This window comes from Prionailurus viverrinus, chromosome D3, assembly GCF_022837055.1.
Source record: "Prionailurus viverrinus isolate Anna chromosome D3, UM_Priviv_1.0, whole genome shotgun sequence".
NCBI classification, from domain to species: Eukaryota; Metazoa; Chordata; class Mammalia; order Carnivora; family Felidae; genus Prionailurus; species Prionailurus viverrinus.
In genome coordinates this window covers 16,722,143-16,749,153 of record NC_062572.1, presented here as the reverse complement: position 1 = coordinate 16,749,153, position 27,011 = coordinate 16,722,143, and the positions used below count along the sequence as shown (strand labels likewise).

At 53.9% G+C, this 27,011-nt stretch overlaps 1 protein-coding gene across 4 annotated transcripts; it reads left to right on the top strand.

Moving 5' to 3' along the window:
- Window positions 1-2,137: 2,137 nt before the first annotated feature.
- MSI1 (musashi RNA binding protein 1) lies at window positions 2,138-24,755 on the top strand. Of its 4 annotated transcripts, none has more exons than XM_047827954.1 (15): window positions 2,138-2,247; window positions 2,417-2,457; window positions 3,022-3,103; window positions 3,202-3,286; window positions 6,186-6,227; window positions 7,771-7,863; window positions 11,498-11,546; window positions 12,741-12,823; window positions 13,296-13,413; window positions 16,173-16,253; window positions 17,534-17,590; window positions 20,672-20,740; window positions 21,520-21,674; window positions 22,072-22,135; window positions 23,235-24,755. In XM_047827954.1, the coding sequence occupies exons 1-14, from the start codon at window positions 2,189-2,191 to the stop codon at window positions 22,111-22,113; spliced, it is 1,056 nt and encodes a 351-aa protein (XP_047683910.1). In that variant the 5' UTR covers window positions 2,138-2,188; the 3' UTR covers window positions 22,114-22,135; window positions 23,235-24,755. The 4 variants fall into 4 exon arrangements, with proteins under 4 accessions (XP_047683910.1, XP_047683909.1, XP_047683912.1 ...); XM_047827953.1 differs by having other exon boundaries at window positions 21,487-21,674; XM_047827956.1 differs by lacking the exon at window positions 17,534-17,590.
- The last annotated feature ends 2,256 nt before the right edge of the window (window positions 24,756-27,011 follow it).

Genomic DNA, 27,011 nt, shown 5'->3' with positions numbered 1-27,011 from the left:
CATCAGCACACAAACAAATCAATTCTCACTTGGGCTCCTTCCCTCGCCCTGCACCTCCCCATTGGCCCCATTTTACACACAAGGAACCGAAGTTTAGACTAGGAATAGCCAGTTCCCTGACACCGGACTTTCCACCTGCTGACCTTCATCTGTGTCACTCTCAGAACACACCAGATAGTCCAATTTGGATTGAGATGGTGAGAAAAACCTGTGTGAGCTGCTCCCTACCCCCCCCCCCCCCAGTCCAGGGGATGCTGAGAAACTGTGGGGTGAGTAGGACAATAAAAACAGGAAAAAGCAAGTTTGTTTCTAGTGTTATGCGCCCAGGGTGGCAGGATATACCTGCTGAGTGTTCCCAGAAGGTCCCCAAGGAAACCATTAACTTGAGTCTCTCACGTTCTTATACGCGCGATGGTTGGGGTGGGCGGGAGGGAAGGTGTACTGAGAGGAGGGGGATGGGCACCTTTTCAGAGGTCAAGGTTATGCCGCCCAGAACTGCTGCACACATTGATAAAATGTGGCGGACTGAAGGATGGATGTCAAGGTGAGCAGCACGGGGCTTGCCATCGAGTGTTGTCACTGGGTTATACGGGGTGGATTTAAGGTGGGGAAGGGGGCAGGACTGGGAGGTGAGTTGGGAGGGAGGGGCTAGTGTGGCACTGAGATCCCCAGCAGGGATGGGGATGTGGGGGGAGTGGCTGTCTTAGCCTCCAGCTTTGACCCTTTCTTGGCTGGTCTCAGCCTGGGAATTGAGAGGAGATGGATGTGGTGAGGTGGGGTTAGGGAGGGTGGTCCCTGGCTCCCCGGGTGATCTGGAATGGATGTTAGAGTTCCCTGGCTGGAGGGAGGTAGTTTTCGGGGAGGGTGAGGTGGCTCCCAGGAGCGTTAGGTGAAAGTGCGGGAGGGGATCTCAGAGACCCGGAGATGGAGGCGTAGGGAGGAGAAAGGAGAAGTGAAGGCGGTTGCCTGCATGGGGAGTAAATCTCAAACTGAGGCGGACTGAGAGAAGTAACTCCAAACTCAGTGGGTAGGCGGCTTAGGTTCTTCCAATCCGATGGGGTTGGGCTTAGAACTCTGCAAAAGAAGGGGGTCATTGGGAGGGGACGGTGCACAGCTGCGCCGGCGGCCTCCTAAACTGGAAACGGGAGGTTCTAAGCGGCACTGACCCTCTCCCCCAGCCTCGGTGGGGAGGGCCGGTGAGCGTCCGGACCCGGCTTTCCCGAATCCAGACGGAAGTCTGAGTAGGGCTGACAAGTGAGCCAGGAGTGAGAGAAACGGTGAAGACTCCTCACACTGGGGGTGCGGGTGGCAGGAAACAGAGAACCCGGGCTTGGGTCAGGGGGGTTCCTCAATAGACCACACAGAAAGGATGTGGGGGAGTCGAAGGGGACAGCAAGGGCTGAGAAGGGATTCGGGGAACTGATACGGTTGCCACTGGGGTGCTGATGGAGGATCCCCACGCAGGACGCGAGGCATTGAAAGGGGTCCCCAATTTGGATACAGAGGGTATGGGACACTGAGGGTGGACTGAGGGCCGCTAAGGGGGAGCCCTGAATCAGCCTCGGAGGAAACTGGGGGCCTTGGGGGCAGCTTCTCGTTCCCACTGGGGGGATGGAGGGCTTCTCACTAGCTGGAACACGAGGGGTGGGGGGCACTGGGGCGATCTCCCTCCCAACCCAGGGATATTGGGGAGCTCTTAAATTCTGGATAGCGGGGACCTGAGAGGGAGGACTAGAGAGGGTCCCCGATCCGGAACCGAGCTACCTTGAAGGCACCGGGAAGCGCTTCATTCCGGGAGGGCGTTCCCACGGCCCGGCCCCGCGCTGGGCTGGGTGGGGGGTGCGGCCGCGCCCTGGTCCCGGCCCGCCTCGGGATTCGGGGTCTCTCGCGCCCTCAGGGACCCGGGAGCCCGGCGGGAGCGGGGTCCGGACGCCGCCGCCTCCGCGGGCGCGCGGGCGAGCGCGGGGCTTTATGCGCGCAGGGCGGCGGGGGGAGGAGCCGGCAGGTCGGCCCCCGGCGGGCCCTCCCCTCGGCCGTCCCCGCCCGCCCGCCCGAGCGGGGTCGGGGGAGGGGGCAGCATGGCCTGTCCGTCCGGCCCCCTTCGCCGCGCTCCTCATCTGCCCCGCGCCGAGCGCTGCCGCCGCCGCCGCCGCCGCCGCTCCGCTGCCCGCGCCGCCCGCGGCTCCCGATGGAGACTGACGCGCCCCAGCCCGGCCTCGCCTCCCCGGACTCGCCGCACGACCCCTGGTACGGCCCGGCCCGGCCCGGCCCGGCCTGCCCGGCCCGCGCCCGCCCCGGCCCCGCCAACATGGCCGATCCGGGTCGGGCCGGGCCTCCCCGGGGCCCGGGCCCGCGCCCCCTGCGCCCTGGCGCCCGGCGCTCACGCGGGCCCTTTGTGTCTCTCCTCCTCCCGCAGCAAGATGTTCATCGGGGGACTCAGTTGGCAGACTACGCAGGGTGAGCGAGCCCGGGAGCGCCAGCCGGCCAGGCAGGGCACCCTGGACCCCCCGGCGCCCCGGAACCGGACACCCCAGCCCGGCCCTGCGCCCTGCTGACCCCGGGCGCCCCCGCGCCCTCTTTCGCGCCCCGCCCGGGGACCCCAAGAGCGCAGGGCGATCGGCGTGCGCGCACGGCCCAGCGGGTGGAGGGGAGGAGATGAGGGGTTCAGGGGGCATCGGGGGGTGGGCTGGGCCCCCGGGACCCGCCGGCGGCAGCGCCAACTCCGCTCGCACCTGCGGCTCAAACTTTTGTGAGGCGGCTCCCGGAGCGGCGGGAACCCGGCCGGAGCCGTCCCCCCTCCAGCCCAGCTCGGCCCTCGTCTTCCTGGAGCCCCCGTGGGCGCCAGGAGGCTCCACGGGAGCCGGGTGAGGGCTTGGAGGTGAGGGGGGGGCAGTGGAGAGCGCGCAGGCTGCTCAGCGCGGGGGCGGCCGGGCCGTGGCGGGGTCACCGGGGGCAAAGGACGGGGGAGGGGGGGAAGGGCGCGGGGCCCGAGCTGGTCCGAAGGCGGGTGTGTGGTTACAGAAGGGCTGCGCGAATACTTCGGCCAGTTCGGGGAGGTGAAGGAGTGTCTGGTGATGCGGGACCCTCTGACCAAGAGATCCAGGTGAGCCCCTCACCCCCTCCTCCTGCTCCCGGCTCGCCCCCCTCCACCGCCACTCACTGCCTTGTAACCATCTGCCTCTCCCTCACTACGGCGCGCAGGGGTTTCGGCTTCGTCACTTTCATGGACCAGGCGGGGGTGGATAAAGTGCTGGCGCAATCGCGGCACGAGCTCGACTCCAAAACAGTGAGTGGCCCTCAGGGCTTCGGGGGTCCTTTGGGAGAGGGAGGCCGCCGGAGGAGAGGGTCAGGTCTCTCCCCAGGGGACAGTTGGACGGGGTCCTTAAGGAAAGAGGGAGTTTTCTGAGTAGAAGGGCTGCCAAGCTCTGAAACTTTGTCACTAGAGTCGGGGGGGGGGGGGGGGGGGGGGAGAGGGAGGAGAAAAACCCCAGGCCTCCGGTGAGATGCTATATCCCCCAGCCCCTCCCTGTACCTACTAATCTTGACGCCTCACAGAGCAGCTTGGGGTGGGGCTAGGTCCCTCCCCTAGCCCAAATTGGGTGAGTCAGGGTTGCAGTGACCCACCCCGTGGCTTCTCTGGACTCTAACTAGTATTTGGCTCCCCACCACCACCGATCCGAACCAATGGCAAAGCATCACTGAATCCCCCCCTCCCTCTCCCCCCCACTCCTTTGGTCTATGAGCTCCCCGCTTTGTGTGGAAGACGTGAACCTGCTTTGCCCAGGAAGGGATTTATGAGGAGGGAACTGGCTTGCCTGGAAACAGCCCTTCTGAGGGCTGGATTTGAGGAGAAGCTGCTTTTTTGGCATTCAAACTCCTAAAACATTTTACTGCTGTCCCACCGCTCCCCAATGTCTTGGGCCCTCCAGGGGGCGCTGGCCCAGGCCCCTGCTCTAGGGGAGAAGGAAAAGGAGGAAGTCCGAGGAGGGGTTACTCTGTGATGGGGTGACCCGAGGCCAGGGGACCGGGACAGTGTGATCTCTCTCCACACTCCCCCACTGTCCTCCAGCCCTGGGCCTCCCTGTGCTTGGGTCAGTCACTGGCTCCTGTTTACCTGCAACAATAGCTGGTTGTGCCCAAGAATTTGCTAAATTACCGCCTGTCCCCAGCTCCTGTTATCTCTGCCCAGTGGCTCCCACTCCTGCTTGCAGTAATGAGCAAATGAGGCCAGGCCTCAACTTTGCCGGCTCTGAAAGGATCTTCTTGGCGCAGACTGAGTGACCCAAGCTGGGAATGGAGAGACAGTGGCCTATTGTTTTTGGTGATTATCTGCCATCAAGCTGCCAGTTCTCCTACCATCCCCTGTCCTCAGAATGCACTGATGGCTTCTGCAGCGCTCAGGAAGCTGAGATTTAGGGACTGGGTCTGGGGGCAGGATGGGGTCATGGAAGATTGATAAGAGAGAAGGGGGAAGGAGGGTGTGATGGGCATCCTTCTGAGGTTTGGGACTCAAAAAGGCAAGGGCTTTGTGTTTGGCATTCTCTGGCCTGGGAGAGAGGGGTGGGGAGGGAGGTTTATTGTGGGGAGTCTATTTTGGGTTCTGACTTTCACCTTTTATTTACTTGTTGGGTTTTATTTATGTTGCCAGCTGTGAGTCAGAGTGGAGGTGGGGTGTGTCAGGGATCGGGTGTGCGTAGGTCTGTGAGACGTGGCTTGGGTACCATCTCCCCATCAGGGTCTGTACAGGGGCACTGTTTGAGGTGCTCTGGTGTCTGGGGAGGCTGCTTCCAGGAGAAAAAGAAGGATGAAAATGTCCGTAGAGGTATGAAATCACACCTGCAGACAGGGGAAATGGGCAGTTGTGATTTTTCCTGGAGCCCAGTGGAACTTTGGGAGAGAGACGGCATTGCCCCAGCATGGATTTTAGAGGCTCCTTCTCTGTGGGCAGATCCACTGCAGAGCCCAGAGGAGGCTGGTCCCTGGTTCATGCCATTCAGGCAGAGAGGAACCAGAGCCGGTTGCTTAGAACGAGGCTGAGTTTTGAACAGAAGGAACTTTGGGAAAAGATAGATCTTCCCTGCGATTGGCTGGTGAACTTCTGAGTGGTATCCACCCATGTGGGTGGCAAGAAGCTCTGGAATGACCAGGCCCCATAGGTCCTGCCTTGATCACAATGTCTTGTGGCCTGGCTTCTGCTGTTTATCAGTGTGAGTATATACCCAGGAGCACCCAGGTGCATCTTGCTTTTCTCCTTTGGTTGTTCACAGCCAAGGGCAAAGGTGGCCCGCTGGTAATAGCACCTTTGTTTGCGCAATGAAGGGCAGTTCACAAAGGGCCGCTTTCACCCATGTTATCTCATTTGATTCCCTATGGCTGCCCCTGGGAAAAGTGGGTGTGATTATCCCCACTTTGCAGATGAGGGAACTGAGGCTCAGAGGGGTGAGCAAGTTACCAAGATCACAGGCTTGGCCGGGGCTCAAAGTTTCTGACTGAGTCCAAGTCCCGTGCCCTTGTGCGTCACCAAAGCCTGTGTTCTGATTCACCCCAAGCCTGGCTGCATTATCAGGGAGCTGTTTGCTTGCAGCCTCGAAGAAGGCTGTTAGATGTCAGTAGTATTGGGGAAACAGAACTGAGTCCATTCCTGGTGATTTATGAACTCTTCTCTTGAACCAAAGAGTATTTCCACCCACTAGGCTTCCAAAGTCTGGATTACATGCCTCACCTAGACTGGTATCATCTGTGTGAAGTCGGTTAGGTGAGGAAGGCCCTTGAATACCTGGTGCTTGAAGAAGTAAGACTTTGCTTACTTTGTTGGGGTTCCTGCTGTGAGCTAGACACCTTGCCAGGTGCTTTGTAAGCATGATCTCAAGTAGTCTGCAGACGACCCCTTTGAGGTGGGTGTTACTATTTGTCCATTTTGCAGGTGAGCTTGGCCCTGAGGCTCAGAGAGGTTAAGTAACTTGCCCAACGTCTCACAGCTGGGACAGCTGTGGGATTTGAACCCAGGAGCCTGGCACTGGGGCCTAAGTGCTTAACGACTACACTTTTCTGCCAGAGGCTGTGGCGATTTCTGTCCTGTGTCATCCTGTGTCCTGGGATGAGAGAAGTCCACAGGGCTGAAGGCTGTGTGGTCACCCATCTAAACTGTGATAACCAAGCCCCTTTACCTCTCCCTTCTCTTTCAGATTGATCCCAAGGTGGCCTTTCCTCGGCGAGCACAGCCTAAGGTAGGTATGTCCATGTCTGGGAGGAGCTGTGTTACTACGGGCAGTGATTTTCCCAGCATTCTCTCCTATGGGAGATGCTTCTGGAACCTTCATTTGGAGTGTTATGGGAATAGACTGGGATGGGAGGAGGGAGGATTCTTAATGTCCTTCACTCTGTGGATTGAAGACATCCTGCATCTTTCCATCTGTGCTCAGGGGTGGACTGAGAGGGGGCTGCATGTGTTGGGAGAAGGAGGAACCCCTCAGGGGATTCATTGTCCTGTATTTGAAGTCAGTACTCTGTGGACCCTGAGTCGAATTCTGACCTCATAGATCACAGCCTCTAAACCCAATGCCCCTGGGGAGGTCAAACCCAGGACAAACACCCCCTGAGGCTTAGCTAGAGTCAGGCCAGGGAGCTATCTCTGACCCCCCCTCCCCATCACCTTTCTGTCTCTGGGGGTTCGGTGTGTTCAGCTTGCAGAGGGGGAAGGGACCATGAGGTTGGTTACCTGTTGTCTTTCAACTTGGGTGAGTGGCTGCCCTCCCTGTGCTTTCTTTACCTAGTGCTGTGGCGAGTTCTTTTGGGTGTATGGAAAACAGAATTCTGAGCAGTTGAGCAATATAGCATTCAAAACTTTTGGTGCAGGGTAAGGGCCCAAGATTTTATTCCAGGTCCCAAGGCAACTAGCCAGATCTTAATTTTTAAATGGCTAAATATAGGGGACAGGAAGGAAGGCTGATTACAGTACAGGGAGCCAAGGACCCCTGAGTCTGCTGACTTAACTTGTGTCCTAGGACTAGGTTCCTCTCCAGAAGATCTCAGTTTCCCCATTTACAAGGGGGTTGGCAGGAGCCAGGATGCTGCCCAGCTCCTGTCACAGCGAAGGAAGAGGGACAGGTTTTAGGAGACAGGAAGGGGACATCTCTGGAAGGGTCCAGCAGAGGGCCTGAAAGCAATTATGGAGCAGGTATTCGAAGGAAGCCGCACCAGGGAGCACATGGTCGGAATTGGGTTAATTCCATTAAGCAGTTTGGTGACAGAAGGTGCTTTAGTGTTAGGATGGGGCTGGGAATTGCTGTGGATTAGCCATGCGCTCCTGGGGTAATTAGGACCATGTGTTCTTCCTAAAACAGGGCTGGGGCCACAGGGCTGCCGGAGGTTGGGTTGGGAGGAGGTTGATGAGGAAAATGTCGGCATTGAGTTCAGGGGAACCCTGTGATGGGCCTCAGTCTCTCCCAGGGGTGCTGGTGGGGTCTCTGAGTTACACTGTGGGTCTGGGTCACTAACCCGTCCCCTTGGTTCTTACAGAAGGCATTTTCCCCTACACAGACTCCAGGGAGGGAGGCACACTCAAGTCAGCCAGGGTGTGGGGTGCACAGCTGCCCATGACAGGCCTAGAGGCGGGGGTCCAAGGGGGAGCTCGTTGGGCGGGGGCTTCCGAGTCGCTAGGGCCACAGAGAGCTTGTCAGCTGGCGCCCTGGCAGGAGGGCTCGAGCCCCTGCTGGTGGCAGTAGGCCACAGGACTCAGATGCCCACTTTCTCATTCCCTCCCCCTAACAGATGGTGACTCGAACGAAGAAGATCTTTGTGGGGGGGCTATCAGTGAACACCACGGTGGAAGATGTGAAGCAGTATTTTGAGCAGTTCGGGAAGGTGGGTCAAAACTGGGGGTGCCTGCTGGGGGTGCTTTCGGGGGCTGTGGAAGCCCTGTAGAATTGGTCAGTATCAAGCACAGTCCAGCCAGGTCATTCCAGTCCCTGCAAAAGGTGAAAAGGCGGCCGGGTCCTTTTTGTGGGTGAGCCCAGGCCAACCCACAGTCCAGGCATCTGTCCTATCTGTGGGCCTCAGCCTCTGGATGCATCCCCAGGGAGAGAAGCCACATAGTAGCTGTCTCTGTGGTTGCCCTTCCCCCGTGTTTTTCTCTTGCTTATCTTCATTCTCCCAAGGGAGGCTGCCCTCCCCTAGCCAGTTCAATCCAGTCACCCCTTGGCCTCCTGGGAGTTTGCACCTGTCCAGGCCACGGGCGGTTGCACCTTCCCCCACTCCTTCCTGGTAAGGATGATAAGGAGGCAATAAATACGACTCCCAATTGCACTCAGCACCCTGCTTGCACAGGTGGGAGCTGGGGGAGGTGCTGATCCCCTAGCTATTTGGAGGGAGACTGAGGAGAGCACCCTAAATTTCTGATCAGGCCCAGCAGATTGGCTCTCAGCTCTGAGGTGCATTGAGCTTAAATTTCTGGATCGTTTAGTTTACGAAGGAGATGTGGCATCATCAGACAATAGGGTGTCCCCAGAAAGGTGAGTAATGTGAACATCAAGGTCCCATGGGGATATGACCAAGAGGGGGCCAAGTTTTAAGTCTAGGGGTGAAGGGGGGCTGCTGTGCTTAGTGTCAGGGTCCCTGGTCTTCTCTTACATGAGATGGGCTACGGGCTGTGTCTCTACCTTGCTATCAAGGCATTTTTCAGTTGCCTGTTAGGCAAAGGGCAGAGGAGAACCGCCCCTTGGAAATGGGATGTGAGCTAGGAACTGGGTGGGTTTCCAGGGCCCGGTCTCCAGGGGAGAAGGGGAGAGGGTGGGAAGCCCCCTGGCCAGCGGATGCTGCAGGCGTGGGGGCCACAGGCCTAGGCTCAGGCGCCTCCGTGGGGACCGGGGTACAGGACTGAGGGCAGGTCGGCGGCCTGGGCCCCAGAGGGAAGGGCGCTCCTGGGAAGCAGCAGGCCCGCTCGGCTCCGGCGGGGTGTCTTTGTGTCTGAGCGCCGAGCATTAGAGCTCGCACTAATCTGATCCAGCAGCTGTGATTGGAGGCCGCCTGCCCCCGGGGCCGGCGTTGCCATGGCAACCGGGCCCCAGGAGAAGCCGTCAGCGGCCGCGTCTTTTGTTCGGGCCTAAATCGGCGTTGGCATGTGAAACCGGCCCGGGGAGGCCAGGGGGAGCCGGAGAATAGGCTGCCAGGGAGCGAGGGGGACAGCCGGGAATGCCAAGGGCCCCGCGGCGGGGGGCCCCCCGCCCGGATCGAGGGGCCGCCGCCGAGGGGGGAACAATGGTCAGCCGCCATGGCTGCCACTCAGGCTTAGCGGCCGCCGAACTTGGCGGCTCCCACTGGTCAGCAGGCCTCGGCCGCCTCCCCTCCCCCTGCCGGAGCCCCCCTGCCCCCGGGTTCCCATGGAGACCAAAGCCTATTAAGGACACTGGGCTGGGAGCCTCCCTCCCTTCAGCTGGTCCCAGGAGGGGACACCAGTGGGGGTCCCTGGACCCCCAGCCACTTTCCTTGCTCCTTGCCCTGGCCTCAACCCCACTGCCCCACTAGGGGTCTGTCCAGCCAAGGCCCGAGTTGAAGGTTCTAGGGGGCCAGGAGTGGTGGAGTTGGAAGTTGGGTGGAGGAAGGCGAGAAGGGCAGTGGATTTGGGCTAAATCAGTTTGTGGGTCAGGCAGGAACTCAAAGCTGTGGGATTAGGGAAGAGGGTGTGGCTTTTACTCATTCATTAATTCAAAAAATAATTACTGAGCACAAGTCAGGGTGCTCCATAGGATGATCATCACCATAACTGACACATACTGTCCTCATGGTACCTTCAAAGCAAGGGGTGTTGAGCTGCTTGCTCTCTTGCTTTGCTTCTCCCCTATGTGACTGTAGGCAAGCCCCTCCATAAAAAGGTAATAATAGCTGTTATTTATTAAGCATTTACTGCAACCAGGTACTGTGAGTTAGTGTGACAGTGCTGTCATTTAACTCCTCCATACAATTGATAAACACCGTTATGCCCACTTTACAGATGAGGTAACCTGAATATGGAGACATAAAGCCACCAGCCCAAGGTTCCCCAACCAGCAAATGTAGGATCTTGGGTTCCATTCCAGCCTGTCCTACTTAAAGCCTGTATTTTTATCACAACTCTCTCTCCTTTTTGGATTTCTCTCTTCTATTGTTTAAGCAAGGGGGTGGGGAAGATGTGCTGAGCCCAAAGTGTCTGCGCAGTTTGGACAGTGAGGCTGGTTTGGGATTGGGACTCAGCATGCATCCATAAGGGTGGGAGTGAGAATGGCACTCCGCTGCAGGCCCCTGGAGCAGAAAGCTTTTTGGGAGGGAGGTGTCATTTCCCTTTGAGATTCTCCAGGGGCCCAGGAGCCTCCTGGCTTAGTGGGGTCCTGGTTCTCCCAGAGGGACTTCGGAGGCCTGGTGTGGCTTGGTGCCTAAGGAGAGCTAGAGGACCACCCTGTTCAGGGGCTGCCCTTGCCACTTAAGCAAGGAAGATGACAGGCTGGAAAGAGAGCCACGGAGGGAGAGTCGGGGAGAGACTGTACCCCATGGCTTCAGGAAGTTTTCCTTCATCCCTCGGGTGGGTGATCATTTGGGGGAAGGTCAGCAGCTGAAGTGGGCTGTGTGTGTGGGTGGGGGGAGGGTATCAGAAGCAGCCCTTGATTTCCACCAAGGACAAATCAGACCTTAGCTTAACCCCATGAGGTGGCTGACATTGGCTGAAGAATTAAGAGGACAGGGGGGAAGCACCAGATGTAGGCAAAGGGAGGGAGATGGGACTGTGGGAGGGAAGCTCAGGCCTTTGGCTATCCACGTATCCAAGGGATTGCCTTGAGGGAGCAACAAGAAGAGGAGACTGAGGTGCAAGGGACTGGGAATCATGTAGACCATCCCCTTTCCTCAGCCCCCTGCCCCTCCCCCAGTCAGTGGGAGGCAAGCAGCCCAGGCACTGAACTCTACTTGCTTTAATTACACCCTCTAGCAAAAGGAAACCTCAATTAAAGGAAAAGATCTGTACCAGGAGAGGGGAGTCAAGTCTGGCTGGAGTGGCTGCTGTCCTCCTGGCCTTTTGCAGAAAGGGAAGAGGCTTTCATTTCCCTGTTTTTATCTTGCTCCCATGTTTCCTTCTTTAGCACCCACTCCGTGCCTCCTTCTTCCAGGCTTGGTCTAGGATTTGCTGTGTGACCTTGGGCAGGTGACTTCACCTCTCTGAGCCCATTTCCTTATCTACAAAATGAGGATCTTACATTGCAGGGACTGTAGAGAGTCTGATGGGGCAAAGTGTCAGGCAGGTATTTGGTGTTTCGTATTTGCAGGCTGATCCTTTGAGAATCTGGTGGTTGAATGGGAGGTGCCTTGGCATCCAGTTGGGGGGTGTGGATGGAAAGTGGTCCCCTGCGCAGGGAACAGGTTTAAGATAAAGCCTAGCCTGGGCAAGAGGGGAGTGGGTGTGGGAACCCCTCCTGCTGGGTTGTGGCAGGTCCCCTGGTATCTGGTGGGTCCACCATGGCAGGCTCTGTTTCAGGTGGACGATGCCATGTTGATGTTTGACAAAACCACCAACCGGCACCGAGGTGAGTATGGCCCCCTCCCCCTTTCCAGGCCAGGCTGGGGGCCTGTGGTCAGCCAGGGGGCTGCAGGTCACAGCTGCCCTTTCATCTTGCCTCCTGACATCCTATCCCCAAGGATCTGCATCCTCTCCCGGGCCTGGCCTTACAGAAGGCTTTTGTCCCGCCGTTTCCTGTGCTAGAAACTTGCCCAATTGCAGACACCCGAGAGGAGCAGAGGAGCAACCTCCCCCCTTCCAAACTGAGTCCTCCACCCCCGCCCCAGCCAGTGTCTGCCCAGCCAGTGTCTGCTGGGCTTACCTTGTCCCTGGTAACCAGAGCTTAGGCTGGGCAGCTCCAGGGTCAGGCCGACTCCACAGCCCTGGGCGGTCTGCTCCTGCTCCTGTCTCCCACCCCCACCCACGAGCTGAGCCCAGCTCCCGACCCTCCCCCTTCCCCCCCGCTCCCCCCCCCCAAACCTGTGAGCATCTGGGCCACAGTGTGCATTGCCTGGTTGTTTTTCTCCCAAGGGCCTTGCCTTCTGAGAAATCCCATTACAACCCCTGGGGCCTCCCCAGGAGGAGGTGGGGTTGTTTCTCTGGTTGCTCTGGGGCTTTGGGTGTATTAGCCTGTTTGGGGATTGAGGTATGTGCTGGTGTGTGTGTGTATGTTGTACGTTTGTACCTGTGCGTGTGAGGGTGTCTATGTCTGAATATTTATATGTGCCTGGTTTGTCATGATAACTATCCACACGTAGGGGGGCCTTCGTGAGCACTGCCGAGTATTTGTGGGGCAGATGGGTACCGAGGTATACGTGTGTGTGTGCGCCTCTATGTCATGTATATGTGTGACTGTACAAACATATGTTTGGGTGTGCACACTTTTGTGGAAACGTAAATAAGTGTTTGTGTGTGTTCTTTCTTCCTTCTTCGGAAAGCACCTGAGAAAGAAAAGGCATGCTGAGTGTATTTTCATCACTGCTATAATGTTTTCTAATTTGCTGTGTGACCTCGGACAAGTCACTTCACTTTGCTGAGCCTTGGCTTTCGAGTGTGTAATTGGGGAGCTAGGAATCCTGTCTCAGCGGGTGGGTAGTTGAGAGGTTCCCAGGCTTTTGTTAACTCTCAGGAATTTGGCCTGTGAGAGCAGTGGTAGTGTTGATATGACTCAGGCTGGGTTTTGACCACAAACCCTGTTTTTGTCCCTGCCTTTGCCCTCTAGGGTTCGGGTTTGTCACATTTGAGAGTGAGGACATCGTGGAGAAAGTGTGTGAGATCCACTTCCATGAAATCAACAACAAAATGGTGAGGGGGGATTGGATGGGTGGAGGTGCAGAGAGGAGACAGGATGCTCGGAGGTTCTGGAGGCAGGCAGAGGGGCCTCACGGTCAGTGGGGCACAGCCAGCTCTCCCACCCTCTGAAAATCTGGACAGGAAGCCAGTGTCTCATGGTGGTTAAAAAGCACGGCTGGTGGAGTCAGAGAGACCTGGATTAACATCCTCACTCTGCCACTTGTTAGTCTAATCATTAGGCAGATGACTTCCCCGCTCTGAACCTCAGTTTCCACAACCGTCAAATGAGAGTGGCAATACTACCTCCATTCTGGGGTTGGTGTAAGCTACTACTGCGTGCAAAGCCATTTACATAACCTCTAGCAGCTAGCGAGCACTCCATAAGTGGGAACTATGAAGTTAATGATAAGGAGGCCTGCCAGGGAACAAGCGGGTCTGCGACCCTATGTCTGTAGGAGGAACTGACCATCAGGTCTCATTGCAGGTGGAATGTAAGAAAGCTCAGCCAAAAGAGGTGATGTCGCCGACGGGCTCAGCCCGGGGGAGGTCCCGAGTCATGCCCTATGGAATGGACGCCTTCATGCTGGGCATCGGCATGCTGGGTATGTGCTAGGCCTGCACCTGTGGTTGCTTCCTGCCCGGAACTGCTCCCAGGGCTACCGGTGGTGGGGGCGGGAGGGGGGGGTTGGTGACGCGTAGGTGTCGCATCTCCTCTGTGGTCGGCCCTCCTGTATGAGTCATTGGGCGGGAGTGAGGACCAAGGAGCTCAAGTCTTGGAGCCAACCCAGGGTGGGGTGATTTGGTTATGGGGTGCTGCCCTCTAGTGGTAGCCAGAAAGTGGTCCTTATTAATTGATCCTTCTGTCCATCTGTCCATTTGTTCATCCATCCATCTTTCCAGTAGTTATTGAGTGACTATAAATGCTGGGAACTATGCCAGAAAATACAACAGTGACTTTCCTTGGAGTTTTGTGGTCTGGTAGGGAAAATAAACTAAGAATATAAATAAATAGGGTTAGGATGGAGAAGTATAGGGTGCCAAGAGAGCATGGTCATAGAGAACTTGACCAAGATTTGGAGAAGCCAGAAAGGAAGTTACATTGAAGCTGAGTCTGTGGGTTGGGTAGGTGCTAGTTATAGGAGGTCAGGGAAGAAGGGAAGGGTAAAGTGTTCCAGGCAGAGGGAACAGTATTTACAAAGACCCAAAGACTTTTGGGAAGGCAAAAAAAGAAGGTGGCTGCTCCTTGTTCATTCAACTAATATTTATTGAGCAGATTGTGAGAGGCAGGACCTGCCCTCCTGGGCTTCCCCGTCAAGTGGGAGACAGGAGTCAATAGGCAATGATACCACACAGTGCTTGGAGGCTGTGGGAGGCCCAAGGAGGCACACTAACCCACCTGGTGGTCAGGCAGGCAGGCTCCCTGGAGTAAGTGCAGGTTGCCAGGAGCCTGGGAAGTTGAGCGGGGGTCAGCAGTGCTTGGGGCCTACAACTGAGGGTGGAAAATCTGAGCTGGGCCTCCCAGGAAGCTCACAGTCTCCCTGGAGAGACAAGATGTGGACACACAGAAAGAGAACAGTACAAAGGAGTCTTTTTGCCAGGTATGGGGGGAGGGGTGCTCTGGGGATGCAGCGGAGGGGGCATGGTATGGGCTAGAGGGTCAACAGGTAGAGTAGGTGAGGAGAGTACCCTCCAAATGGGGCACTGTCTTCTCTTGAAGTTTTCTTTTAACTTTTTATTTGGAAGTAATTTCATACTTTCAGAAGAGTTGCAAAAATAAAATAGTACAAAGAGTATCCATATGCCTTTGACTGGATTCACCTGTTAATTTTATACCCCATTTGCTTTATCATTTGCTGTCTATGTGTGTGTGTGTATGTGCATGTGTGTATATATATACATGCATATATAAATACACACATACAACACACTTGTGATTTTCCACTGAATCATTTGAGATTAAGTTACATGCATTATGGCTATAGCCCTTTACCCTTAAATACTTCAGTGTGTATTTTCTTTTTTTTTTAATGTTTATTTATTTTTGAGAGAGAGTGAGACAGAATGTGAACAGGGGAGGGGCAGAGAGAGAGGGAGACACAGAATCCAAAGCAGGCTCCAGGCTCTGAGCTGTCAGCACAGAGCCGGATGCGGGGCTTGAACTCACGAACCGTGAGATCATGACCTGAGCCGAAGTCGGATGCCTAACCAACTGAGCCACCCAGGTGCCCCTTTCAGTGTGTATTTTCTAAAACTAGGGGTATTTTTTTTTTCATGAAGCCACATTATATCCAGCTCATACATTTACGTTGATACAGTATTTTAATCTATTTTCCAGTTTTATCTGTTGACCTAATAATGTTCTTTATAACATAGTTTTGCTCTCTCAAATAAGATCCAGGCTAGAATCAGCTATTGCACTTAGTTGTCCCATCTCTTTAACCTCCTTTGGTCTGGAACACTGAAACTGTTTTCTTTTCAAGGTAATTCATTAGCTGGTTTCACCTCCTTTAAAAAATAACAACAAAAAAAAGTGACACTGGTGGTTAAGAGACTTGGAACCAGTTAGCTCTGAATGTGAATCCCAGTTACACTATTGTTATTCACTCTTATCACTCGCTGTTACTCGCTATATGATTTTTCTTGTAAAGCTGCACATATTTATTAGATGCATACAAGTAGCAGGCACCAGGAACTTGTCCTGGAGATACTACAGAAATAAAAAAGATGGGGGAAGACAGAAAATCAGCTCTTAGAAAACCCTGGGGATGAGTTCAGATAATGATCATTGGTGCTATCGGAAAACAGATAAATATTGCAACTGATGGGAGGGAGGACTCTTGTGGAATGACCTCTCCAAGGAGGTGACATATGAGCTGAGACTTGCACAATGACAAGGACACAGTCATGGGAAGACCTGGGAGAAGCGTGTGTGCTCCAGGCAGAGGAAAGAGAATGTGCAAAGGCCCTGAGGTGGGAAGGAGCTTGGTAGATTTGAGAAAGAGTAGAGAGGCAAATGTGACTGGAGAAGATTGTAGATGAGGAGAGGAAGAAGGCAGGAGCCAGAGCACAAAGCATCTTGGTACGGATTTGGATTATTCTTAGCCAATGTGTCACCTCTCTGAGCCTCAGTTTCCCTGTTTGTAAAATGGGTCTCCTAATAATACCAGCCTCTTAGGATTCCTGTGAGGCTTAAGGAGAGGATATGGTATGCAATGGTAAGCACACTTGTGTTTGGTAAATGTGACTGACTGTTACTTGTGATACAAGGTGGGGAAGGAAGAGGATGGCTCAGATCCTTCTCCTCTGAGCAGGGTCTGAGCAGTACGTGAGGCATCTGACACTAGCCCACTTGCCCTATCAGGTTACCCTGGTTTCCAAGCCACAACCTATGCCAGCCGGAGTTATACAGGCCTCGCCCCTGGCTACACCTACCAGTTCCCCGGTAAGTCCTTCTTGGTGTCTCTCTGCCACCAGCATGTCCCCGGTTCCCGGGCAGTCTGACTCCTCAGGGCGGTGTCTGGGGGTGCATGGCTGGGGGTGGGGGTGGTCTGCCTGCTGGAGGCTTGGAAGGAAGGGCATGTCTGAGGAAGGAGCACCTCTCCCCACCCATCCCCTCCTCACCCCTTCCCCAGAAGCTGGGGGCTCCCCCACCCCCACCCCACCTGGTCTTGCATGGCACGATTCTCTCCCAGGCTCATCTCTGCCTGCCTCTTGCCTTTCTCTCCTCCTCACCCCGTCCTGAGTTGCCACTTCCACCAGAGAAGGCATCAGACTCATGGTGGAGGCCTCCCTGAGGGCCGATGCCGGCTGTGTCTTCATGGACATGCCTATAATGACCACGTGCTACGCTGAGCTCCTTCAAGGCCAGCAAGACCTTTTGCGACCCTGAATGCTGAAAAACAATTTAAAAGCCTGACGATCACCACCCTCATTTGTAATTCAAAATAAAAATAACACTAGACCTTAGAATAAGTGGCAGGAAGCCCAACAAAGTTCTGAATTTTGCCATGATAACTATTCAACGTTGTTTTCTTTGAAATATCAGATATCAAATTTTTGCAAGCTTCTTTTTTTTTTTTTTTCCTGGCCTTATTTTTTTTAGAGGGTCCCTCAGCATTTGCATTATTTGCCTTTCAGGCTGTCTAGCTTAGAGTCCTTTCTGTACATTATGTTGTCTAAGCCTGACAACACTCTCGTTGGGGAAGGGTGATCATCCTCCTTTAACAGTTGAGGAAATGGTCTCAGAGAGCAAAAGTGACTTGCTAAGAAGACCCACCTAGAAAGTGGTGGAGCTGGGAACCCAACCTGAGCCTGACCTGCTCTAGGGTCATTGTTTTTTTATCAGTGCTGCCTCCCCAGCTCCTCCCCCTAAAAACAAAAACAGAAACAAACAACAACAACAACAACAATAGTAAAAGAGGAGGATTCTGGAAGGTGTTTTGGTACAATGTCAAATCTTTTAAGAAACACCAGAACGGAAGCTCCGGCATTGCCCCGTGGCCAGGGTGTAGGGGGCAACTCTGCCTACTCTCTCTCTCTGTCTCTCCTCTGTGTCTTCTCCACCTTTGCCTGCTGGGGACCGTGCTCTCCCCATCCCAGCTCTCGGGTCCTGTGCATGGCCTGTCCCCTACCCAGTGTCCCTGTGGGTGCATTTGTCCTCCCTGGGCCATGACCCAGGGGCCTCCCCTGTATCTTCCTAAGCTGTTTTACGTTTCATTTTAGAATTCCGTGTAGAGCGGACCCCTCTCCCGAGCGCCCCAGTCCTCCCCGAGCTTACAGGTCAGTCGCTCGGATTTCGTACACCTCACAGGCCTCATGGGGAGAAAGAGAAGGACCCAGGGATTTTCCCCGGGGAAAGCTAGTGGGACCCTCTTCTCCTGCCCACCAGCCCTCTGACTGTGGGGATACAGCAGACTCTGCCCAGGCCCTGGCCAGTCTGTGTAGCTACTTGGCCCTTAAGGGTGGGGCATAGGGCCAAGCCCAGCAGATGGAGGCAAAATCACTCATTCATCCATTTGGCAAATATTTATCTAGCGCCTCCCGTGTGCCAGGCACCAAGTAGACTCTGGGATCCAGCCGTGAAGAAGCCAGGGTCTCAAGCTCAGAGCAGAGTGGGCCGGGTGGGGACTTTGACAGACTTGTGCACATGCCTCCACTCCTTGCCAGCCGACCCTTGCCAGGACGGGATGCACACCTAGTACTTTCAGATCTCAGTTTCCAAGAGAAGCCAGAAACCCAGCTTTTGCTTTGGAATGGATTTTCCCATCATTTTCAAATGTTGGCAACAAATTCCAAATTGTTAAACCACTGCAGGCCAAATGAAACCTATTCGAGGGCCAAATACAGCCCCCGGGGCTGCCCATTTGCAACTTCTGAGCAAGTGGATGAAGGTGCTTGGCCATCAAGAACCGTTTCTCCAGCTGCAGCTTGCGCTTGGGCCAGTCAGCTCTGCTCTGGAGCAGGGGGGCCGAGTCCAAAGGGAGGGGAGGGGTATGTGCAAATGAGGTGGGCTGCAAGGGGTTTCTCTGTTCAACCTGCTTCTTTCCCCACCCCACCCTAGACTCTCCCCCCCAACCTGGCCGTGTGTGGAGGACGTGAGCATGGATGCTGCTTTAGATGAGACCTTCCTTCCAAGGGGTGCTCAGGGGTCCCTCAAAGTGGGGGGAGGGGAAAAAACAGAGGGTGAGGAAAGGGGAGGGAGTAAAGCGTCCTATAGGTGGGGGTGGTAGTGGCCCTTCCCTGAGCAGAGTTGGATTCGACCCGCGATGGGGGGTTGGAAGCGGGGGTTCCTTTCTACTCATCTAAGAGCTTTGTGTTGAGGACCTACAGTGTGGGACACTCCGCCAGGCCCTGGGGGCACAGCAGGGGCAGGACAGAGCCAGGCCCTGCTCTCACAGGACTTGCAGCCTAGAGAGGAAAACAAATACTTATATAAATGAGTAATCCTTTACAGTCGTGAAGCTCTTGCTCCCGTTGGCCACGCTGACTTTGCTTTGTGGAAATGCCTCAACAGACCAGGAACCAGACCTCAGAGCCCAGCCCCTGCCCTTAAAGAAGTGAGAAAGAAATGTCCCCTCAGCAGATAGCTTGGTGCAGGGGAAGGGGTTTCCCCTGGAGGTGTGGGGTCTGAACTTTTCTCTTGCCTTCAGGAGACATGGGTATTTTCCTTCACGCATTCAGTAGACATTTATCATGTCAGATGCTGTTCCAGGCAGTGGGGATACCACAGTGAATGAGACAGACAAGGCCCCTGCCCTCCTGGAGCTGGAGAAAGACAGCAATAAACAAGTAGACAACCAAACAAATAAAATACTTGTGGAGGGTGAGACGTTCCATGAGGAAAATAAAACAGGGAGATGTTCTAAGGCCTTGGGGCTAGGGGCAGGGCGCTGCCTTTGCTAGGATGGTCAAGGAAGGTGATGTCTGGACAAGGAGCCAACTGTATGGCTCTTAGGCAAGGTGCCTTCACAGTGTGGGAACACTGCGGTCCCAGACTTTAAGCCCCCAGACCAAAGGCCTTGCCAGGAATTTTCAGGAGCCATTTCCAGGTCCCTAGCCCCAGGTCCAGTTCCAGTTCAGGGTCAAGGTCACCAAAACAGGCCCCAGAAGGTGCGTCTTGGGATGGGAGACAAGTATTCCTGAGGGCAAACCCGCTCAGAAGATCCTGGCTCTGGGTGGGGTTGTAGCCTGAGGGGCTGCAGTGGCAGAGCCAAGCAGTAGGGGGCGCCCACCACCCCAAGCCAAGGGAGCACCAGGTTCAAGCCAATGGCTTATTTAAAAAGAGGTTCCGGAAAAAAAAATAAATAAATAAAAATAAAATAAAATAAAAAGAGGTTGCACCCTCCCCCCCCCCCCGGCCAAAAAAGAAGAGGGAGGTCCCTTTTAGGGGCACATGGCTGGCTCAGTCCATAGAGCATGCGACTCTTGACCTTGGGGTTGTGAGTTTGATCCCCTGGATGTAGAGATTTTTTTTTTTTTAATCTTAAAAAAAATAATTAAAAAAAAAGGTTCCTTTTACTCCTTTGGCAGACATTTATTAAGCACTACTGTGTATAAGGCACTGTGGAGGCGGACTGGAGGTAGACAGCAAACAAGGGAATAGCAATTATCTCTGTGTCTGAAGAGGGGATCCGAGAAAAGGGGGCTAGAGGAATTGGGGGGAGGTAGTGGTCACTTCTGGCTGGGTGGTGGTCAGGGGAACCCTGAGGCAGGGAATTGGGGTGCACACAAGCTACTGAGGGCGTGCTCTCAGGAGAGGGACAGTGAGGGAAACAGGACAGGCAGCAGAAGGGTTGAAGCCAAATTGTGGCCTTGACTGGAATCTGGCTTCAGCCTGATTCCACAGGCAGCTCTGGGGCACTCACCGCACCTCAGATAAGGTCCCACCTTGAGGCAGCAGGCCTGGCTTCTTGCACCCCATGTCAGTCAGTCACTGGCTGCAGTCGGCTGAGGTTGGGATGAGGGCTGTAACCTCCCGGGGACCTCTGAGCTAGGTGGCCCCATTCGGCGGCTAAGGGCACTCTCTGGAGAAGGGGGCATCGCTCAGAGCAGCTGGGGGGGGGGGTGCCCCGCCCCCACCCTCTAGTTGTTTTATGTGGTTCATATGTGTCCCTTGAGTCCAGGGGGGAAACCGAGGTTCCATCCATTACTAGGAGGCCATCCGCTCTCCTACCTTTCTCCATCCATTCCGTGGGTCAGGGCATAATTGGTGGCCCAAAGGAGTTCTTTCTGCCGCGGCACTGACGCTGCACCGACCCTCTGAGGTGGGGTAAGGCTGGAGAGACGGCCCAGAGGGGGCCTCCGTTATCCACCTCCGTGCCTTTAGCCACCACACTGAAGTGCCCATACCTTCCCTTTTAGCCATTCCTCTCACTGCTTACGGACCAATGGCAGCAGCGGCGGCGGCAGCAGCTGTGGTTCGAGGGACAGGTAAGGCCTTCTGGGATGCAGGAAGCTGACGAGGGTTGGGCAGAGAAGTCTAAAGGGAAGGGGAGGTAGCCACTGCCACCCTTTTGCAGAGGGACTTATTCGTTTGCTCCACAAACATTCGCTGAGCACATTCCTGGTGAGCCAGCCAGGAAGGGGACCCCTTGTCCTCAGCTTACAGGCTGGTGGGGGCATCAGGTTTTATTACAAAGGCAGTAAATTCTGAAGGATGATTCTGCTCTGCTGGGGGAAGTCAGGGCCTAGGAGACCTCACAGCTGGAGCCTCTCAGGAAGGCTTCCAGGAGGAAGGGGCTCTTAACTTCTAATTTGAAGGCAAGAGGAAGAAAAGTGTCCCCCAGGGAGGTCAGTTAGCATTAGGGGGAGCACAGGAATGGGGAGTGGAGAGAAGAAGGTAGGAGAAACCAGGTCCTGGGGAGACACGGATCATTTAAGTAGTGGAGTGATGTCGCTTTTAGAAAATGCACTCAGCTGCAGCATGGGGAGAAGTCTGATGGGGCCCAAGAGGGGAGGCCTGGAGGTCAGTAAGGAGGCTGCTAAATGGTCAGACAAGATGGTGGGAGTGGATGGACTTGGAGAGACCTCCAGGAAGTGGACCCACAGGCCCTGCTGGGATGTAGGGTTGAGGGAGAGGGAAGGGTGAAGTCAGGGTGGGTGGAACAGGTTTGAGGGGGTGTTGTGGGGCAACAGTGGGCGCCGCGGCTATCACCGTCTTCTTTCTGGGTTGCCAGGCTCTCACCCCTGGACGATGGCTCCCCCTCCAGGTTCAACTCCCAGCCGCACGGGGGGCTTCCTGGGGACCACAAGCCCTGGCCCCATGGCCGAGCTCTATGGGGCAGCCAACCAGGACTCGGGGGTCAGCAGTTACATCAGCGCTGCCAGCCCCGCCCCCAGCACCGGCTTCGGCCACAGTCTTGGGGTGAGTGGCTGGTCCTGGAAGACTCAGAAGTTGGAGGAGGGAGAGGCTTTGTCTTTCTGCACGGGCAGAAGGGAGCCAAGGGATGATGGATGGAAAAAGAGTGTCACCTAGGGGGAACAGTTGTGGGGGGGGGGGGTCATCATTCAGTGTGCCGGGCATGAGGCTCTGGGGACATCACGCAGACTCACCATCTCTGCCCACCCAGATTCTAGCTCAGGAATGCCCTAATTTTAACCAGGGTACTGGTAATATACAGATTCCAGGCCCTACCTGCGGTGGAGATGATATGGGCAGGGCTACAGAAGGGTCCATGCTTCACCCTTGGTCGGAAGAGAGGAGCCCCGGGACCTTCTCTGCTTCCCTAAGAATCCAGGAATCAAATTTTTTTTCTTCCCAGGGCCCTTTGATTGCCACAGCTTTCACCAATGGGTACCACTGAAGCAGGAGACAGGTGGCAGGAGGTGAGGAGGTGGGTAGGGGTCGGGTGGGGGTGGCCCTGGGCAGGCTGATATGGGCAGCCCAATCTGGGCCACAGACCTTGTCCCTGCCTTCATGGAGCCCACAGTCCGGGGAGGAGACGGAACTTCCAGCAGCGGTCAATGAACCTGAAAAGCTGCTCCACCCGCTACCTAAAAAATGTAAATGAAAAACACAAGGCAACACATACTACCTATCAGGCAAAGAGTTTTTAAGATTGCTAATGCCCAACATTGATGAGGGTGTAGGGGAAGCAACGTGTAAATTGACTCAGGGTTTCCAAAGGGCGGACTGGCACTATTTATCTAGATTTTAAACATTCATGTCCTTGACCCAACAATTCCACTTCTAGGCATTTATTTGAAAAACTGCAAGGGACTGGGGCGCCTGGCTATCTCAGTCAGAAGAGCATGCGACTCTTGATCTCGGATCATGAGTTCAAGCCCCACGTGGGTGTAGAGATTAAACAAAAAATTTTTTAACTGCAAAGAACTGATATGCCCATCAAAAGGAGAGTGTTTAAATAAATTAGAGCATTTGCATACAATGGAATATTACACAGCCATTAAAACAGGATACTGTCAGCAGACATGCACATCCAGAGAGTGTGAGAGAGATAACTCTGTACACACAGTCATATGAGGATACTGTGTGAACCTGGGACCTTTCCTTCCTTCCTTCCTTCCTTCCTTCCTTCCTTCCTTCGTGCATTCATTCAAACAACTAGTTATTGAGCCCTGTTTCAGGAAAGAAGGGTGTATGAGACAGATGAGTTCCCGCTCTCATTCTACAGACAAAAATCAAGCGAACAAATGAGATACTTCCAAATGATGTGAGAAGGGGTTACTTCAAATTAGAGATTCAGAGAAGGTGCCTCTGAGAAGTTGGCAATAGAATAAATCCAGTCATTGAAAATCTAGGGAAAGAGCATTACGAACTGGGAACAGAGCCTGCGAAGTGTGTGAGCAAAGCTCTTCTAGGAGAGCCTACCTGTGTTCTGGGGACCCCCAAAGAGAAGCTGGGGTGGGGAGGTGGCAGGTTGCCACAGGGTCCCCGTAACCGTAACCTCCTGCTGTGTTCCAGCGCCCCAGCCTGCAGCTGACTGAGGACCACAGTGAGCCAGCGAGGGGGCGGGGACACCTCAGCCGCAGCCGCCGCCCCCTCCCCCGCAGCGACTCGGACCCGCTACTGCCTGCCCCCAACTCCCTGGGCCCGGCCCCTGCCCTGCTGCCCCGGACAGCGTCTGGCTCCCCTACTAACCTCCCTCTCTTCCGCCCTTGGCATCCCTCCCCACCTGCTCCTCTCCTGCCCGCTTTTATTTATTTTGGATTAGCCGGTTGCCCCACCCCCACCCCTCTGGTTCTCCCCTCTCAGGTCTGCGCCCCTTCCTCCCTGCCCCTCCCTATAGGACCCTCCCCCCCAGAAGGCTTTTGTATTTGTGCATAGCTAGAGTGAGGGCGGAGGGGGTCTGCTACAGGCCGCAAGCCCTACGCTTGTTTTTTATTCTGATTTCCCCTCCTTTTCTCTTTCCTTTTTTTTTTTTTTTTTTTTTAAAGAAACCGTTTTTTAAACTATTTCTAGGTTTGTGAATGTGAAGCCCCAGGCCGTAGGGGGCCAGGGGCCAGGTGCCCCCCACCAGCTGAGAACAAAATGTCTATGTGGGTGTGGGCTCCTGGCCACCTCCCTCCAGCCCTGGAAAGGAGGACAGGGTTGTGTAGGCCAGGCCAAGCCCCTGGAACCATCCCGTCCTGTATCATATGTAAATACTGTGAGGTGAAGCCCCTTCCCCTCTCTAAGACCCCTTGGGGGTGAAGGCATCGCCTCACCCCACCCGGCAAAGGTCTCCCCCTGTGTTTCTGTCTCCTCCTCAGACACCGTTACTGTAAGCTTGCAGGCCTCAACTGTGGCCAAGGCAAGCCCACTCACTCAGGCCCTAGGGGTCAAGGCCTTGGGCCTGCTCACCCCAAAAACCCAGCATGGGGGCAAGGGGTGAGGAAAGAGAAGGGCTCGCCCAGAACCACTGCTGGAAAGGAATTAACTCTCCAAAGGTCTCCCCTGCTCCCTGCCTAGGTCAGGCCTTCATGGTTTCTGCTCTGAGCCCCCCATGAGCGGGCATCAAGGGGGTACTTTGGGAAGGGGCGGACCCCAGGGGAAAGCAAAGGGCTTCTCAGGGAACCCCCACATTCTCTCACTGAAGTTTCCCACCAGGATGGTCCCATGGCCAGAGCCCCTTGGCATCCCCGAGCCCCCAAGCCCCCTTCAAAGGAAAAAGAGGCTCAGGGTCTGACTTCATGAACAGTGAGTGACCTGGCTGGCATGGCAGGGCTGAGGCCCACTTACCTGTTGTTGGCCCCCCCTCTATGTCCCTCACCCCAGGTCTGAGGCTGGGGACCTAAGCTCTCTTCCCCATCACAGTTCCCATCCCTAAAAACCCCTTTGGAGAGTTAATTGTCTGTGTGAGGTGCTTAACCTATTAGCCCTGAGAACACAAAGCAATAATCTTTGTTACTGAGATGCGCGGCTGTTCGTGGTTGTTGTTTTTTTTTTTTTTAATGTTTCCTAATAAAAGAGAAGCTGCATTTTATTGGTTTTTATTTTTAATTTTCTACACGTTTGAGCTGAGTCATGAGAGACTCAGCTTCCTTCTCCTCCCCTTCTTGTGACCCCATCCCACCCCACTGGGCCCACCTATGGGCTCAGGGCCCTGGAATTCCGTTTTCTGATTTGTTTGGGGAATTTTTAAAAAAGATGTTACATGGTGTTTTGAAGCCAGCAAGTTACCACCCTCCGGTGTCTCTTCTCTCCACATCTGTAACTTCTTTTTCCAGGTTTTATTTTCAGTTTTAAATTCCTAATAAATTATTTGAAAACGGTGCTGGGTTTGTGAATGTCTTGCATCTCTGTGTACATTCAGGTCCAGGTACCCCAATGATACCCTGTTTTCTCTTCTGCATTTCTTCTGAAAGTCTACACTGTCCACTTGGCCCAGCTTCCATGTACAACTTCTTGACCAGCCTCAAAGCTTCGTGTTGACCATGAGATACCACTTCACACCCATTAGGGTGGCCATTAAAAGGGCGGGGGCAGGAAGGGCACCTGGGTGGCTCAGTAGGTTAAGCGTCTGACTTTGGCTCAGGTCATGATCTCAAGGTTCGTGGGTTTGAGCCCCACCTCAGGCTCTGCACTACCCATGAAGAGCCTGCTTGGGATTCTCTCCCGCTCTCTCTGTCCCTCCCCTGCATGCTCTCTCTCTCTCCGTCTCTCTCAAAATAAATACAACTTAAGAAAAAAAACAACAAAGGAGGAAATTCTCTCTTTGACAAAAAAAAAAAAAAAAAACCATGCTAAATGAGGGACACCTGGCTGGCTCAATGAAGCATGTGACTCTTGATCTTGGGGCTGTAGGTTCGGGCCCCACATTGGGTATAGAGATTACTTAAAACTAAAATCTTTTTTAAAAAGACATTATGGGGGCAACTGGGTGGCTCAGTTGGTTAAGAATCCGACTTTGGCTCGGATCATGATCTCACGAAAGCATGAGTTGGAGCCCCGAGTTGGGGTCTGTGCTGACAGCTCAGAGCCTGGAGCCTGCTTCGGATGTGTCTCCCTCTCTCTCTGCCCCTCCCCTGCTCACGCTCTGTCTCCCTCTTAAAAATAAACATTAAAATTTTTTTTAAATAAAAAAAGACATTATGCTAAATTAAAGAAGCCAGACACAAAGGACAAATACTGTGTGGTTCCACTTATATGAGATACGTAGAATATAATAGGGACAGAATGCCATATAGAGGGTACCGGGAGCTGGAGTTATTCCTTAGTGGGTACAGAGCTTCTGTTGGGGGTATTGAAAAAATTTTGGAAATAGTAGTGGTAACGGTTGTGTGACATTGTGAATATACTAATGCCACTGAATTGTACACGTAAAATGGCAAAAAAAAAAAAAAATAGTAAATTTTGTGTATATTCTACCACAATTTAAAAAAAATTAAGGGGCACCTGGGTGGCTCAGTTGGTTACGCGGCCGACTTCGGCTCAGGTCATGATCTCGGGGTCCGTGAGTTCAAGCCCTGCGCGGGCTCTGTGCTGACAGCTCAGAGCCTAGAGCCTGTTTCAGATTCTGTGTCTCCCTCTCTCTGACCCTCCCCTGTTCATGCTCTCTCTCTGTCTCAAAAATAAATAAAAACGTTAAAAAAAATTTTTTTAATAAAATAAAAAATTTTTATTTTTTCTCTCTTTGTCTCAAAAATAAATAAAAACGTTAAAAAAATTTTTTAAATAAAATAAAAAAATTTTTAAAAAACAATACAATCTTAAAAAAAATTCATATTGTGGGTGGTTCAGTCGGTTTAAGTGTCCGACTCATGATTTTAGCTCAGGTTATAATCTCATGGTTGTGAGATCGAGCCCCACGTCAGGCTCTCTGTACTGACAGTGTGGAGGCTGCTTAGGATTCTCTCTCTCCTCTCTCTGTCTCTCCTCATTTTGGCTCTCTCTCTCAAAATAAATAAGTAAACATTTATTTTATTTTATTTCAAAGTAATTTATTTCCCATTTTGTGCACTGTTAGCACCTCCTCCCACCCCCCATAATAAGTAAACATTTAAAAACAATAAATTTTCAAAATTCATACTGAAAGCTTTTCCTCTCAGGAGCAAGGCAAGGATGTCCACTCTGGTCACTTCTATTCAACATAGTATTGTAAGTCCTAGCCAGAACAATGAGGCAAGAAAATGAACTAAAAGCCATCCAAATTGGAAAGGAAGAAGTAAAATTATCTCTGTCCATAGACGACATGATCTTATATGTAGAAAACCCTAAGGATTACACACACACACACACACACACACAAAAACCGTTGGA